Source organism: Oncorhynchus nerka, linkage group LG14 (genome assembly GCF_034236695.1).
Source record: "Oncorhynchus nerka isolate Pitt River linkage group LG14, Oner_Uvic_2.0, whole genome shotgun sequence".
Lineage (NCBI taxonomy): Eukaryota > Metazoa > Chordata > Actinopteri > Salmoniformes > Salmonidae > Oncorhynchus > Oncorhynchus nerka.
This window is the reverse complement of record NC_088409.1, coordinates 100,846,188-100,861,187: the sequence shown is the minus strand read 5'-3', so window position 1 is coordinate 100,861,187 and position 15,000 is coordinate 100,846,188. Positions and strand designations below refer to the sequence as shown.

At 49.4% G+C, this 15,000-nt stretch overlaps 1 protein-coding gene across 1 annotated transcript in view; it reads right to left on the bottom strand.

The window, feature by feature from the left end:
* The window catches only part of prdm10 (PR domain containing 10), a 95,982-nt gene that overhangs the window by 1,518 nt on the left and 79,464 nt on the right, over positions 1-15,000 (bottom strand). The window contains 3 exon segments of the mRNA XM_065000639.1: positions 9,106-9,203; positions 12,502-12,664; positions 14,729-14,854. Coding sequence (XP_064856711.1) covers positions 9,106-9,203; positions 12,502-12,664; positions 14,729-14,854 — 387 coding nt within the window.

Here is a 15,000-nt window from a genome sequence, read left to right as displayed (position 1 = left end):
CACCACCACCACCACCCATACACCACCACCACTATACACCACCACCACCACCTCCACCACCTCCACCACCACCACCACTGCACACCACCACCACCATACACCACCACCACCACTATACACCACCACCACCACCACCACCACCATATACACCACCACCACCATACACCACCACCACCATGCCCCACCACCACCACCACCACTTACACCACCACCACCACCACCACCACCACCATATACACCACCACCACACACCACCACCACCATATACACCACCACCACCACCACCATATACACCACCACCACCATATACACCACCACCACCATATACACCACCACCACCATATACACCACCACCACCACCACCATATACACCACCACCACCATATACACCACCACCACCATACACCACTATACACCGTGACGGTCATTTAGAAATGTACAGACCCACCATAACCAGACATTTAACAGAATATTGAAATTATGGTAATGAATCATAACAGAATATTGAGATTATGGTAATGAATATTGACATTATGGTAATGAATATTGACATTATGGTAATGAATCTTAACAGAATATTGACATTATGGTAATGAATCTTAACAGAATATTGACATTATGGTAATGAATATTGACATTATGGTAATGAATCTTAACAGAATATTGACATTATGGTAATGAATCTTAACAGAATATTGACATTATGGTAATGAATATTGACATTATGGTAATGACTCACAGAATATTGACATTATGGTAACAGAACATTCTAAATCAGCAAACCTGGGAAAACACCAGCTCAGCCCACCTGGGAAAACACCATTCTAACCAGCCTGGGAAAACACCATTCTAACCAGCCCACCAAAACACCATTCTAACCAGCCCACCAGCCCACCTGGGAAAACACCATTCTAACCAGCCCACCTGGGAAAACACCATTCTAACCAGCCCACCTGGGAAAACACCATTCTAACCAGCCCACCTGGGAAAACACCATTCTAACCAGCCCACCTGGGAAAACACCATTCTAAACCACCTGGAAAACACCCACCTGGGAAAACACCATTCTAACCATTTCAGCCCACCTGGGAAAACACCATTCTAAACCAGCCCACCTGGGAAAACACCATTCTAACCAGCCCACCTGGGAAAACACCATTCTAACCAGCCCACCTGGGAAACACCATTCTAACCAGCCCCCACCATTCTATACAGGGAAAACACCATTCTACACCAAACACCATTCACCAGGGAAAACACCATTCCTAACCAGCCCACCTGGGAAAACACCATTCTAACCAGCCCACCTGGGAAAACACCATTCTAACCAGCCCACCTGGGAAAACACCATTCTAACCAGCCCACCTGGGAAAACACCATTCTAACCAGCCCACCTGGGAAAACACCATTCTAACCAGCCCACCTGGGAAAACACCATTCTAACCAGCCCACCTGGGAAAACACCATTCTAACCAGCCCACCTGGGAAAACACCATTCTAAATCAGCCCACCTGGGAAAACACCATTCTAACCAGCCCACCTGGGAAAACACCATTCTAACCAGCCCACCTGGGAAAACACCATTCCCAGCCCACCTGGGAAAACACCATTCTAACCAGCCCACCTGGGAAAACACCATTCTAACCAGCCCACCTGGGAAAACACCATTCTAACCAGCCCACCTGGGAAAACACCATTCTAAACCAGCCCACCTGGGAAAACACCATTCTAAACCAGCCCACCTGGGAAAAACACCATTCTAACCAGAAAACACCACCTGGGGAGCCCAACACCATTCTAACCAGCCCACCTGGGAAAACACCATTCTAAACCAGCCCACCTGGGAAAACACCATTCTAACCAGCCCACCTGGAAAACACCATTCTAAACCAGCCCACCTGGGAAAACACCATTCTAACCAGCCCACCTGGAAAACACCATTCTAACCAGCCCACCACCATTCTAACCAGCCCACCTGGGGAAAACACCATTCTAAATCAGCCCACCTGGGAAAACACCATTCTAACCAGCCCACCTGGGAAAACACCATTCTAACCAGCCCACCTGGGAAAACACCATTCTAACCAGCCCACCTGGGAAAACACCATTCTAACCAGCCCACCTGGAAAACACCATTCTAAACCAGCCCACCTGGGAAAACACCATTCTAACCAGCCCACCTGGGAAAACACCACCTAACCAGCCCACCTGGGAAAACACCATTCTAACCAGCCCACCTGGGGAAAACACCATTCTAAACCAGCCCACCTGAGAAAACCATTCTAAATCAGCCCACCTGGGAAAACACCATTCTAACCAGCCCACCCCACCATTCTAACCAGCTCACCTGGGAAAACACCATTCTAACCAGCCCACCTGGGAAAACACCATTCTAACCAGCCCACCTAGGAAAACACCATTCTAACCAGCCCACCTGGGAAAACACCATTCTAACCAGCCCACCTGGGAAAACACCATTCTAAACCAGCCCACCTGGGAAAACACCATTCTAAACCAGCCCACCTGGGAAAACACCATTCTAACCAGCTCACCTGGGAAAACACCATTCTAAACCAGCCCACCTGGGAAAACACCATTCTAACCAGCCCAGACATTCTAACCAGCTCCACCTGGGAAAACACCATTCCCACCTGGGAAAACACCATTCTAACCAGCTCACCTGGGAAAACACCATTCTAACCAGCCCACCTGGGAAAACACCATTCTAACCAGCACACCTGGGAAAACACCATTCTAAACCAGCCCACCTGGGAAAACACCATTCTAACCAGCCCACCTGGGAAAACACCATTCTAACCAGCCCACCTGGGAAAACACCATTCTAAACCAGCCCACCTGGGAAAACACCATTCTAACCAGCCCACCTGGGAAAACACCATTCTAACCAACCCACCTGGGAAAACACCATTCTAACCAGCCCACCTGGGAAAACACCATTCTGGAAAACAACCAGCCCACCTGGGAAAACACCATTCTAACCAGCCCACCTGGGAAAACACCATTCTAACCAGCCCACCTGGGAAAACACCATTCTAAACCAGCCCACCTGGGAAAACACCATTCTAAACCAGCCCACCTGGGAAAACACCATTCTAACCAGCCCACCTGGGAAAACACCATTCTAACCAGCCCACCTGGGAAAACACCATTCTAACCAGCCCACCTGGGAAAACACCATTCTAACCAGCCCACCTGGGAAAACACCATTCTAACCAGCCCACCTGGGAAAACACCATTCTAACCAGCCCACCTGGGAAAACACCATTCTAACCAGCCCACCTGGGAAAACACCATTCTAACCAGCCCACCTGGGAAAACACCATTCTAAAGCCCACCTGGGAAAACACCATTCTAAACCACCCACCTGGAAAACACCATTCTAACCAGCCCACCTGGGAAAACACCATTCTAAAACCAGCCCACCTGGGAAAACACCATTCTAAACCAGCCCACCTGGGAAAACACCATTCTAACCAGCCCACCTGGGAAAACACCATTCTAACCAGCCCACCTGGGAAAACACCATTCTAAAACCAACACCATTCTAACACCTGGGAAAACACCATTCTAAAACAGCCCACCTGGGAAAACACCATTCTAACCAGCCCACCTGGGAAAACACCATTCTAAATCAGCCCACCTGGGAAAACACCATTCTAACCAGCCCACCTGGGAAAACACCATTCTAACCAGCCCACCTGGGAAGACACCATTCTAAATCAGCACACCTGGGAAAACACCATTCTAAAACAGCACACCTGGGAAGACACCATTCTAACCAGCCCACCTGGGAAAACACCATTCTAACCAGCCCACCTGGGAAAACACCATTCTAAACCAGCCCACCTGGGAAAACACCATTCTAAACCAGCCCACCTGGGAAAACACCATTCTAACCAGCCCACCTGGGAAAACACCATTCTAACCAGCCCACCTGGGAAAACACCATTCTAACCAGCCCACCTGGGAAAACACCATTCTAACCAGCCCACCTGGGAAAACACCATTCTAACCAGCCCACCTGGGAAAACACCATTCTAACCAGCCCACCTGGGAAAACACCATTCTAACCAGCCCACCTGGGAAAACACCATTCTAAACCAGCCCACCTGGGAAAACACCATTCTAAACCAGCCCACCTGGGAAAACACCATTCTAACCAGCCCACCTGGGAAAACACCATTCTAAACCAGCCCACCTGGGAAAACACCATTCTAACCAGCCACCTGGGAAAACACCATTCTAAACCAGCCACCTGGGAAAACACCATTCTAACCAGCCCACCTGGGAAAACACCATTCTAACCAGCCCACCTGGGAAAACACCATTCTAACCAGCCCACCTGGGAAAACACCATTCTAACCAGCCCAAAACACCATTCTAAACCAGCCTGGGAAAACACCTGGGAAAACACCATTCTAACCAGCCCACCTGGGAAAACACCATTCTAACCAGCCCACCTGGGAAAACACCATTCTAAACCAGCCCACCTGGGAAAACACCATTCTAACCAGCCCACCTGGGAAAACACCATTCTAACCAACCCACCTGGGAAAACACCATTCTAAATCAGCCCACCTGGGAAAACACCATTCTAACCAGCCCACCTGGGAAAACACCATTCTAACCAGCCCACCTGGGAAAACACCATTCTAACCAGCCCACCTGGGAAAACACCATTCTAAACCAGCCCACCTGGGAAAACACCATTCTAACCAGCCCACCTGGGAAAACACCATTCTAACCAGCCCACCTGGGAAAACACCATTCTAAAGCCCACCTGGGCCCACCTGGGGGAAAACACCATTCTAACCAGCCCACCTGGGAAAACACCATTCTAACCAGCCCACCTGGGAAAACACCATTCTAACCAGCCCACCTGGGAAAACACCATTCTAACCAGCCCACCTGGGAAAACACCATTATAACCAGCCCACCTGGGAAAACACCATTCTAACCAGCCCACCTGGGAAAACACCATTCTAACCAGCCCACCTGGGAAAACACCATTCTAAACCACCACAGCTGGGAAAACACCATTCTAACCAGCACACCTGGGAAAACACCATTCTAAACCACCACACCTGGGAAAACACCATTCTAAACCACCACACCTGGGAAAACACCATTCTAAACCACCACACCTGGGAAAACACCATTCTAAACCACCACACATGGGAAAACACCATTCTAACCAGCCCACCTGGGAAAACACCATTCTAAACCACCACACCTGGGAAAACACCATTCTAAACCACCACACCTGGGAAAACACCATTCTAACCAGCCCACCTGGGAAAACACCATTCTAACCAGCAGCCACCATACACCAGTTCTTTCAAGAAACGTGTGAAGTTATAGGCCTACTGCTGCATTGGCCTATAAACTATGAGTCCCTGATGTCTTTAGCTGCCCGACAACGTGTCTATATGGCAGGAGGCTGCTGATCTCACATTAGTTGATTTTCAAGTTGAAAAAATTATAATTTTAATTAAGATTTTTAGGATTAATTCACCGGACAATGATTTTGATGAACTAAAATGTTAGTTACTAAAATGTTTGTAACCGGAAGGTTGCAAGTTGAAATCCCTTGTGTAAATCTCTTACTAGGGGCGGCAGGTAGCCTAGTGGTTAGAGTGGAGGGGCGGCAGGGTGGCCTAGTGGTTAGAGTGGAGGGGTGGAGGGGCGGCAGGGTGGTGGTTAGAGTGGAGGGGTGGAGGGGCGGCAGGGTAGCCTAATGGTTAGAGTGTAGAGGCGGCAGGGTAGCCTAGTGGTTAGAGTGTAGAGGCGACAGGGTAGCCTAGTGGTTAGAGTGTAGAGGTGGCAGGTAGCCTAGTGGTTAGAGCGTAGAGGTGGCAGGGTGGCCTAGTGGTTAGAGTGGAGGGGCGGCAGGTAGCCTAGTGGTTAGAGTGGAGGGGCGGCAGGGTAGCCTAGTGGTTAGAGTGGAGGCGGCAGGGTAGCCTAGTGGTTAGAGTGGAGGGCGGCAGGGTAGCCTAGTGGTTAGAGTGGAGGGGCGGCAGGGTAGCCTAGTGGTTAGAGTGGAAGGCGGCAGGTAGCCTAGTGGTTAGAGTGTAGAGGTGCAGGGTAGCCTAGTGGTTAGAGTGGAGGGGCGGCAGGTAGCCTAGTGGTTAGAGTGGAGTTAGAGTGGAGGGTAGCCTAGTGGTTAGAGTGTAGAGGCGGCAGGTAGCCTAGTGGTTAGAGTGTAGAGGTGGCAGGGTAGCCTAGTGGTTAGAGTGTAGGCGGCAGGGTGGCCTAGTGGTTAGAGTGTAGAGGCGGCAGGGTAGCCTAGTGGTTAGAGTGTAGAGGCGGCAGGGTGGCCTAGTGGTTAGAGTGGAGAGGCGACAGGGTAGCCTAGTGGTTAGAGTGTAGAGGCGGCAGGGTGGCCTAGTGGTTAGAGTGTAGGGCGGCAGGGTAGCCTAGTGGTTAGAGTGTAGAGGTGGCAGGGTGGCCTAGTGGTTAGAGTGTAGAGGTGGCAGGTAGCCTAGTGGTTAGAGTGGAGAGGCGGCAGGGTAGCCTAGTGGTTAGAGTGTAGAGGAGGCAGCGTAGCCTAGTGGTTAGAGTGTAGAGGTGGCAGGTAGCCTAGTGGTTAGAGTGTAGAGGTGGCAGGTAGCCTAGTGGTTAGAGTGTAGAGGTGGCAGGTAGCCTAGTGGTTAGAGTGTAGAGGAGGCAGGGTAGCCTAGTGGTTAGAGTGTAGAGGTGGCAGGTAGCCTAGTGGTTAGAGTGTAGAGGTGGCAGGTAGCCTAGTGGTTAGAGTGTAGAGGCGGCAGGGTAGCCTAGTGGTTAGAGTGTAAAGGTGGCAGGGTAGCCTAGTGGTTAGAGTGGAGAGGCGGCAGGGTGGCCTAGTGGTTAGAGTGGAGGGGCGGCAGGGTAGCCTAGTGGTTAGAGTGTAGAGGCGGCAGGGTAGCCTAGTGGTTAGAGTGGAGGGGCGGCAGGGTGGATGAGTGGTTAGAGTGTAGAGGTGGCAGGTAGCCTAGTGGTTAGAGTGTAGAGGTGGCAGGGTAGCCTAGTGGTTAGAGTGGAGAGGCGGCAGGGTAGCCTAGTGGTTAGAGTGTAGAGGCGGCAGGGTGGCCTAGTGGTTAGAGTGGAGAGGCGGCAGGGTAGCCTAGTGGTTAGAGTGTAGAGGCGGCAGGGTAGCCTAGTGGTTAGAGTGTAGAGGCGGCAGGGTGGCCTAGTGGTTAGAGTGTAGAGGCGTCAGGGTGGCCTAGTGGTTAGAGTGGAGAGGCGACAGGGTAGCCTAGTGGTTAGAGTGTAGAGGCGGCAGGGTGGCCTAGTGGTTAGAGTGGAGAGGCGACAGGGTAGCCTAGTGGTTAGAGTGTAGAGGCGGCAGGGTGGCCTAGTGGTTAGAGTGTAGAGGCGGCAGGGTAGCCTAGTGGTTAGAGTGTAGAGGTGGCAGGGTGGCCTAGTGGTTAGAGTGTAGAGGTGGCAGGTAGCCTAGTGGTTAGAGTGGAGGGGCGGCAGGGTAGCCTAGTGGTTAGAGTGGAGAGGCGGCAGGGTAGCCTAGTGGTTAGAGTGTAGAGGAGGCAGCGTAGCCTAGTGGTTAGAGTGTAGAGGCGGCAGGGTAGCCTAGTGGTTAGTGTAGAGGTGGCAGGTAGCCTAGTGGTTAGAGTGTAGAGGCGGCAGGGTGGCCTAGTGGTTAGAGTGTAGAGGAGGCAGCGTAGCCTAGTGGTTAGAGTGTAGAGGTGGCAGGTAGCCTAGTGGTTAGAGTGTAGAGGTGGCAGGTAGCCTAGTGGTTAGAGTGTAGAGGTGGCAGGTAGCCTAGTGGTTAGAGTGTAGAGGTGGCAGGTAGCCTAGTGGTTAGAGTGTAGAGGTGGCAGGTAGCCTAGTGGTTAGAGTGTAGAGGAGGCAGGGTAGCCTAGTGGTTAGAGTGTAGAGGTGGCAGGTAGCCTAGTGGTTAGAGTGTAGAGGTGGCAGGTAGCCTAGTGGTTAGAGTGTAGAGGCGGCAGGGTAGCCTAGTGGTTAGAGTGTAAAGGTGGCAGGGTAGCCTAGTGGTTAGAGTGGAGAGGCGGCAGGGTGGCCTAGTGGTTAGAGTGGAGGGGCGGCAGGGTAGCCTAGTGGTTAGAGTGTAGAGGCGGCAGGGTAGCCTAGTGGTTAGAGTGGAGGGGCGGCAGGGTGGATGAGTGGTTAGAGTGTAGAGGTGGCAGGTAGCCTAGTGGTTAGAGTGTAGAGGTGGCAGGGTAGCCTAGTGGTTAGAGTGGAGAGGCGGCAGGGTAGCCTAGTGGTTAGAGTGTAGAGGCGGCAGGGTGGCCTAGTGGTTAGAGTGGAGGGGCGACAGGTAGCCTAGTGGTTAGAGTGTAGGCGGCAGGGTAGCCTAGTGGTTAGAGTGTAGAGGCGGCAGGGTGGCCTAGTGGTTAGAGTGGAGGGCGGCAGGGTAGCCTAGTGGTTAGAGTGTAGAGGCGGCAGGGTAGCCTAGTGGTTAGAGTGGAGGGGCGGCAGGGTGGATGAGTGGTTAGAGTGTAGAGGTGGCAGGTAGCCTAGTGGTTAGAGTGTAGAGGTGGCAGGGTAGCCTAGTGGTTAGAGTGTAGAGGTGGCAGGGTAGCCTAGTGGTTAGAGTGTAGAGGTGGCAGGGTAGCCTAGTGGTTAGAGTGTAGAGGCGGCAGGGTAGCCTAGTGGTTAGAGTGGAGAGGCGGCAGGGTAGCCTAGTGGTTAGAGTGTAGAGGCGGCAGGTAGCCTAGTGGTTAGAGTGTAGAGGCGGCAGGTAGCCTAGTGGTTAGAGTGTAGAGGCGGCAGGTAGCCTAGTGGTTAGAGTGTTGGACTAGTAAACGGAAGGTTGCAATTTCTAAACGGTTCACCCGATATGGATGAAAATACCCCTGAAATTAAAGCTGACCGTCCTGACTTTAACCTCATAGTCATCGTATCATTTCAACAACAAATGGTATCACTCTCCCAATACTTTTTTGGAGCTCAGAGTAACCATAAGGTGCATTTGAATTAGTCTGGCGCCAACTAAGCAGAACAAATGGAAAGGTCCCAAACACGCCTCCCTACTGGGCCAGGTGAGCTACAGCTCAGGTAAAGCATACCCACTGAGAACCACACCGTTTCTTGACAACCAAGAGAAGTAGCCTCTCTCTCATAACTCACCGTCTTGACCCCAGCACTGTTGACCCCTGTGACAGGAGTGCTGGCCTCAGCGATCACGTACTGGGTATGCGGCAACGTCATCATCTGGATCTCAGAGGCTAGAGAGAGAGAGAGAGAGACAGAGAGAGAGAGACAGAGAGAGAGAGACAGAGAGCGAGAGAGAGAGGAGAGAGACAGAGAGCGAGAGAGAGAGAGAGGAGAGAGACAGAGAGCGAGAGAAGAGAGACAGAGAGAGAGAGCGAGAGGAGAGCGAGCGAGAGCGAGAGAGACAGGAGAGAGAGAGACAGGAGAGAGAGAGACAGGAGTGAGAGAGACAGGAGTGAGTCAGTCAGTATAATGTCTCTGTCGGTTCAACATACTGTTAAACTATGGCCTGAATCTCTAACCATTTCTCTCCCGATGTGTGCCCTCATTCACTCCGTCTCATTTAATAAGATGGGACAGTCCCTAGAGCTCAACTTGGATTTAATAGGCTGGGATATTCCCTAGAGCTCAACTTGGATTTAATAGTCTGGGATATTCCCTAGAGCTCAACTTGGATTTAATAGGCTGGGACATTCCCTAGAGCTCAACTTGGATTTAATAGGCTGGGATATTCCCTAGAGCTCAACTTGGATTTAATAGGCTGGGATATTCCCTAGAGCTCAACTTGGATTTCATAGGCTGGGATATTCCCTAGAGCTCAACTTGGATTTCATAGGCTGGGATATTCCCTAGAGCTCAACTTGGATTTAATAGGCTGGGATATTCCCTAGAGCTCAACTTGGATTTAATAGGCTGGGATATTCCCTAGAGCTCAACTTGGATTTAATAGGCTGGGATATTCCCTAGAGCTCAACTTGGATTTAATAGTCTGGGATATTCCCTAGAGCTCAACTTGGATTTAATAGGCTGGGATATTCCCTAGAGCTCAACTTGGATTTCATAGGCTGGGATATTCCCTAGAGCTCAACTTGGATTTCATAGGCTGGGATATTCACTAGAGCTCAACTTGGATTTCATAGGCTGGGATATTCCCTAGAGCTCAACTTGGATTTCATAGGCTGGGATATTCCCTAGAGCTCAACTTGGATTTCATAGGCTCGGATATTCCCTAGAGCTCAACTTGGATTTCATAGGCTGGGATATTCACTAAAGCTCAACTTGTGTAAACGTCCTCTAACCCTGAACCAATCCAACGCTTTTAAATCCCCGAGTGGGAGCAAAGGACCACTATATTGAAAAAACAGCTGAAGGATGTGTTCCTCTGCCCAGGTGTTGCTGACGCATGCCAGACCTTAAAACGCCTGGTACTTTACATATCAGGTAGCTACGGTGCCTTCGGAAAGTATTCAGACCCCTTGACTTTTTCCACATTTTGTTAAGTTACAGCCTTATTCTAAAACTAATTAAATAAATACAAATCCTCAACAATCTACACACAATACCCCATAATGACATCACAATACCCCATAATGACATCACAATACCCCATAATGACATCACAATACCCCATAATGACATCACAATACCCCATAATGACAAAGCAAAAACAGGTTTATTAAAAAAAAAATCAAATGTATAACAAATAAACAGATACTATATTTACATAAGTATTCAGACCCTTTGCTATGGGACTCAAAATTGAGCTCAGATGCATTCTGTTTCCATTGATCATCCTTGGCCGCAGGGCCAGACAAATTACCAGGACGTGTACTCGGAGCATGCGCTGACCAACTGGGTAAGTGTCTTCACTGACATTTTCGACCTCTCCCTGGCAGAGTCTGTAATACCAACATGTTTTAAGCAGACCACCATAGTCCCTGTGCCCAAGAACACTAAGGTAACCTGCCTAATTGACTACAGACCCGTAGCACTCACGTCCGTAGCCATGAAGTGCTTTGAAAAGCTATTCATGGTCTATTCTATTCATTCATTTGAAAGGCAGGTCATGGCTCACATCAACATCATCATCCCAGAAACCCTAGACCCACTCCAATTTGCATACCAACCCAACAGATCCACAGATGATGCAATCTCTATTGTACTCCAACACTGCCCGTTCCCACCTGGACAAAAGGAACACCTATGTGAGAATGCTATTCATTGACTACAGCTCAGCGTTCAACACCATAGTGCCCTCAAAGCTCATCAATAAGATAAGGATCCTGGGACTAAACACCTCCCTCGGCAACTGGATCCTGGACTTCCTGACGGGCCGCCTCCAGGTGGTGAGGGTAGGTAACAACACATATGCCACGCTGAGCCTCAACACAGGGGCCCATCAGGGGTGTGTGCTTAGTCCCCTCCTGTACTCCCTGTTCACCCACAACTGCATGGCACGACTCCAAAACCATCATCAAGTTTGCCGATGACACAACAGTGGTAGGCCTGATCACCAACAACGATGAGAGAGTCTGTAGGGAGGAGGTCAGAGACCTGGTCGTGTGGTGCCAGGACAACAACCTGTCCCTCAACGTGATCAAGACAAAGGAGATGATTGTGGACTAGAGGAAAAGGAGGACCGAGTCCACCCCCATTCTCATCGACGGGGCTGCAGTGGAGCAGGTTGAGATCTTTAATTTCCTTGGTGTCCACATCACCAACAAACTAACATGGTCCAAACACACTAAAACAGTCGTGAAGAGGGCACAACAAAATCTATTCCCCTCCCAGGAGACTGAAAAGATTTGGCATGGGTCCTCAGATCCTCAAAAGGTTCCACAGCTGCCTGGTATGGATCACATTCCAACAGGACAATGACCCTAAGCACACAGCCAAGACAACGCAGGAGTGGCTTCGGGACAAGTCTCTGAATGTCCTTGAGTGACCCAGCCAGAGCCAGGACTTGAACCCAGATCGAACATCTCTGGAGAGACCTGAAAATAGCTGTGCAGCGACGCTCCCCATCCAACCTGACAGACCTGGAGAGGATCTGCAGAGAAGAATGGGAGAAACTCCCCAAATACAGGTGTGCCAAGCTTCAAAAATGTACAGAGTAAAGGGTCTGAATACTTCTGTAAATGTGATATTTCTGGGGGGTTTTATATACATTTGCAAAAAGCCCTTAACCTGTTTTAGCTTCGTCATTATGGGGTATTGTGATGTCATTATGGGGTATTGTGATGTCATTATAGGGTATTGTGATGTCATTATAGGGTATTGTGATGTCATTGTGGGGTATTGTGATGTCATTATGGGGTATTGTGATGTCATTATGGGGTACTGTGATGTCATTATGGGGTGTTGTGTGTAGATTGATGAGGGGGGAAAAAAGTTTTAATACATTTTAGAATAAGGCTGTAACGTATCAAAATGTGGAAAAAGTCAAGGGGTCTGAATACTTTCCGAAGGCTCTGTATATTATATGTTTCTGGTGCATGCAGAGCCCAGCCCAATCCAGGCAGGGGTACTCACGGTATCCTCGGTAGTTCCAGTTGCCGGGGATGTAGGCGTGCTGCACAGAGCCCTGCTGATTGGATGACGTCTGGAGGGCGTGACTCTGGGCCAGGGTCACAGGGGTCAGCTGGGCGGGGCTTAACTCCTGGGTCACCTGGGAGGAAGGGCTTAGAGGCTGACCCTGCAGGAACAACAGAGGACGATTGGTTGATTGTTGGATTGATACAGACCATGTTGAATGCACTATGTAGCTCTGGATAAGAGCATCTGCTGACTGACCAAAATGTCAAACATAAATTCAGTATTTTCTTTAAAACATAGCACAGGTTCAGAGTACTGCAAGGAGTTAGAACCCCTAGTAAGGAGTTAGAACCCCTATAGAACCCCTAGCAAGGAGTTAGAACCCCTAGTAAGGAGTTAGAACCCCTATAGAACCCCTAGTAAGGAGTTAGTATCCCTAGTAAGGAGTTAGTATCCCTAGTAAGGAGTTAGAACCCCTATAGAATCCCTAGTCAGGAGTTAGTATCCCTAGTCAGGAGTTAGTACCCCTATAGAACCCCTAGTAAGGAGTTAGTATCCCTAGTCAGGAGTTAGTGTCCCTAGTCAGGAGTTAGTATCCCTAGTCAGGAGTTAGTATCCCTAGTAAGGAGTTAGTATCCCTAGTAAGGAGTTAGTATCCCTAGTAAGGAGTTAGTATCCCTAGTCAGCAGTTAGTATCCCTAGTCAGGAGTTAGTATCCCTAGTCAGGAGTTAGTACCCCTAGTAAGGAGTTAGAATCCCTAGTCAGGAGTTAGTATCCCTAGTAAGGAGTTAGTACCCCTATAGAACCCCTAGTAAGGAGTTAGAACCCCTAGTAAGGAGTTAAAACCCCTAGTAAGAAGTTAGAACCCCTATAGAACCCCTAGTAAGGAGTTAGTATCCCTAGTAAGGAGTTAGAACCCCTATAGAACCCCTAGTAAGGAGTTAGTATCCCTAGTAAGGAGTTAGAACCCCTATAGAACCCCTAGTAAGGAGTTAGAACCCCTAGTAAGAAGTTAGAACCCCTATAGAACCCCTAGTAAGGAGTTAGTATCCCTAGTAAGGAGTTAGAACCCCTATAGATCCCCTAGTAAGGAGTTAGTATCCCTAGTAAGGAGTTAGTATCCCTAGTAAGGAGTTAGTATCCCTAGTAAGGAGTTAGTATCCCTAGTCAGGAGTTAGTATCCCTAGTCAGGAGTTAGTACCCCTATAGAACCCCTAGTAAGGAGTTAGTATCCCTAGTCAGGAGTTAGTATCCCTAGTCAGGAGTTAGTATCGCTAGTCAGGAGTTAGTATCCCTAGTAAGGAGTTAGTATCCCTAGTCAGGAGTTAGTATCCCTAGTAAGGAGTTAGAACCCCTAGTAAGGAGTTAGAACCCCTAGTAAGGAGTTAGTATCCCTAGTAAAGAGTTAGTATCCCTAGTAAGGAGTTAGTATCCCTAGTAAGGAGTTAGTATCCCTAGTAAGGAGTTAGTATCCCTAGTCAGGAGTTAGTATCCCTAGTAAGGAGTTAGTATCCCTAGTAAGGAGTTAGTACCCCTAGTAAGGAGTTAGTACCCCTAGTAAGGAGTTAGTATCCCTAGTAAGGAGTTAGAACCCCTATAGAACCCCTAGTAAGGAGTTAGTATCCCTAGTAAAGAGTTAGTACCCCTAGTAAGGAGTTAGTACCCCTAGTAAGGAGTTAGTACCCCTAGTAAGGAGTTAGTACCCCTAGTAAGGAGTTAGTATCCCTAGTCAGGAGTTAGTATCCCTAGTCAGGAGTTAGTATCCCTAGTCAGGAGTTAGTATCCCTAGTCAGGAGTTAGTATCCCTAGTCAGGAGTTAGTATCCCTAGTAAGGAGTTAGTATCCCTAGTAAGGAGTTAGTATCCCTAGTAAGGAGTTAGTACCCCTAGTAAGGAGTTAGTATCCCTAGTAAGGAGTTAGTACCCCTAGTAAGGAGTTAGAACCCCTAGTCAGGAGTTAGTATCCCTAGTCAGGAGTTAGTACCCCTATAGAACCCCTAGTAAGGAGTTAGAACCCCTATAGAACCCCTATTAAGGAGTTAGAACCCATATAGAACCCCTAGTAAGGAGTTAGAACCCCTATAGAACCCCTAGTAAGGAGTTAGAACCCCTAGTAAGGTGTTAGATCCCCTAGTAAGTCATTAGAACCCCTAGTAAGGAGGTATTATTCTATCTTGACAAATGACAGCGGCCAAGGCGGCCCTGTGAAGAGACTAGTGTTTACCTGCGTGTTCTGTCCTGCCTCTGACACCTGTATGTGTTGCACCTGTATGGAGTGTTGGCTGTAACCATGGGGATCATGGAGCTGGGAAACATCCACGGTGGAATGCTGGGAGTGGGGAGAGCCCGCCTGGGGGAGGAAGAAGAAGCCAGAGACACACAGATCAGGTACATCATGTTTTTACATGGGGGGGTTAGGGTCTAGGGGTTAGGCTCCAGGGGTTAGGGTCTAGGGGTTAGGGTCTAGGGGTTAGGGTCTAGGGGTTAGGGTCCAGG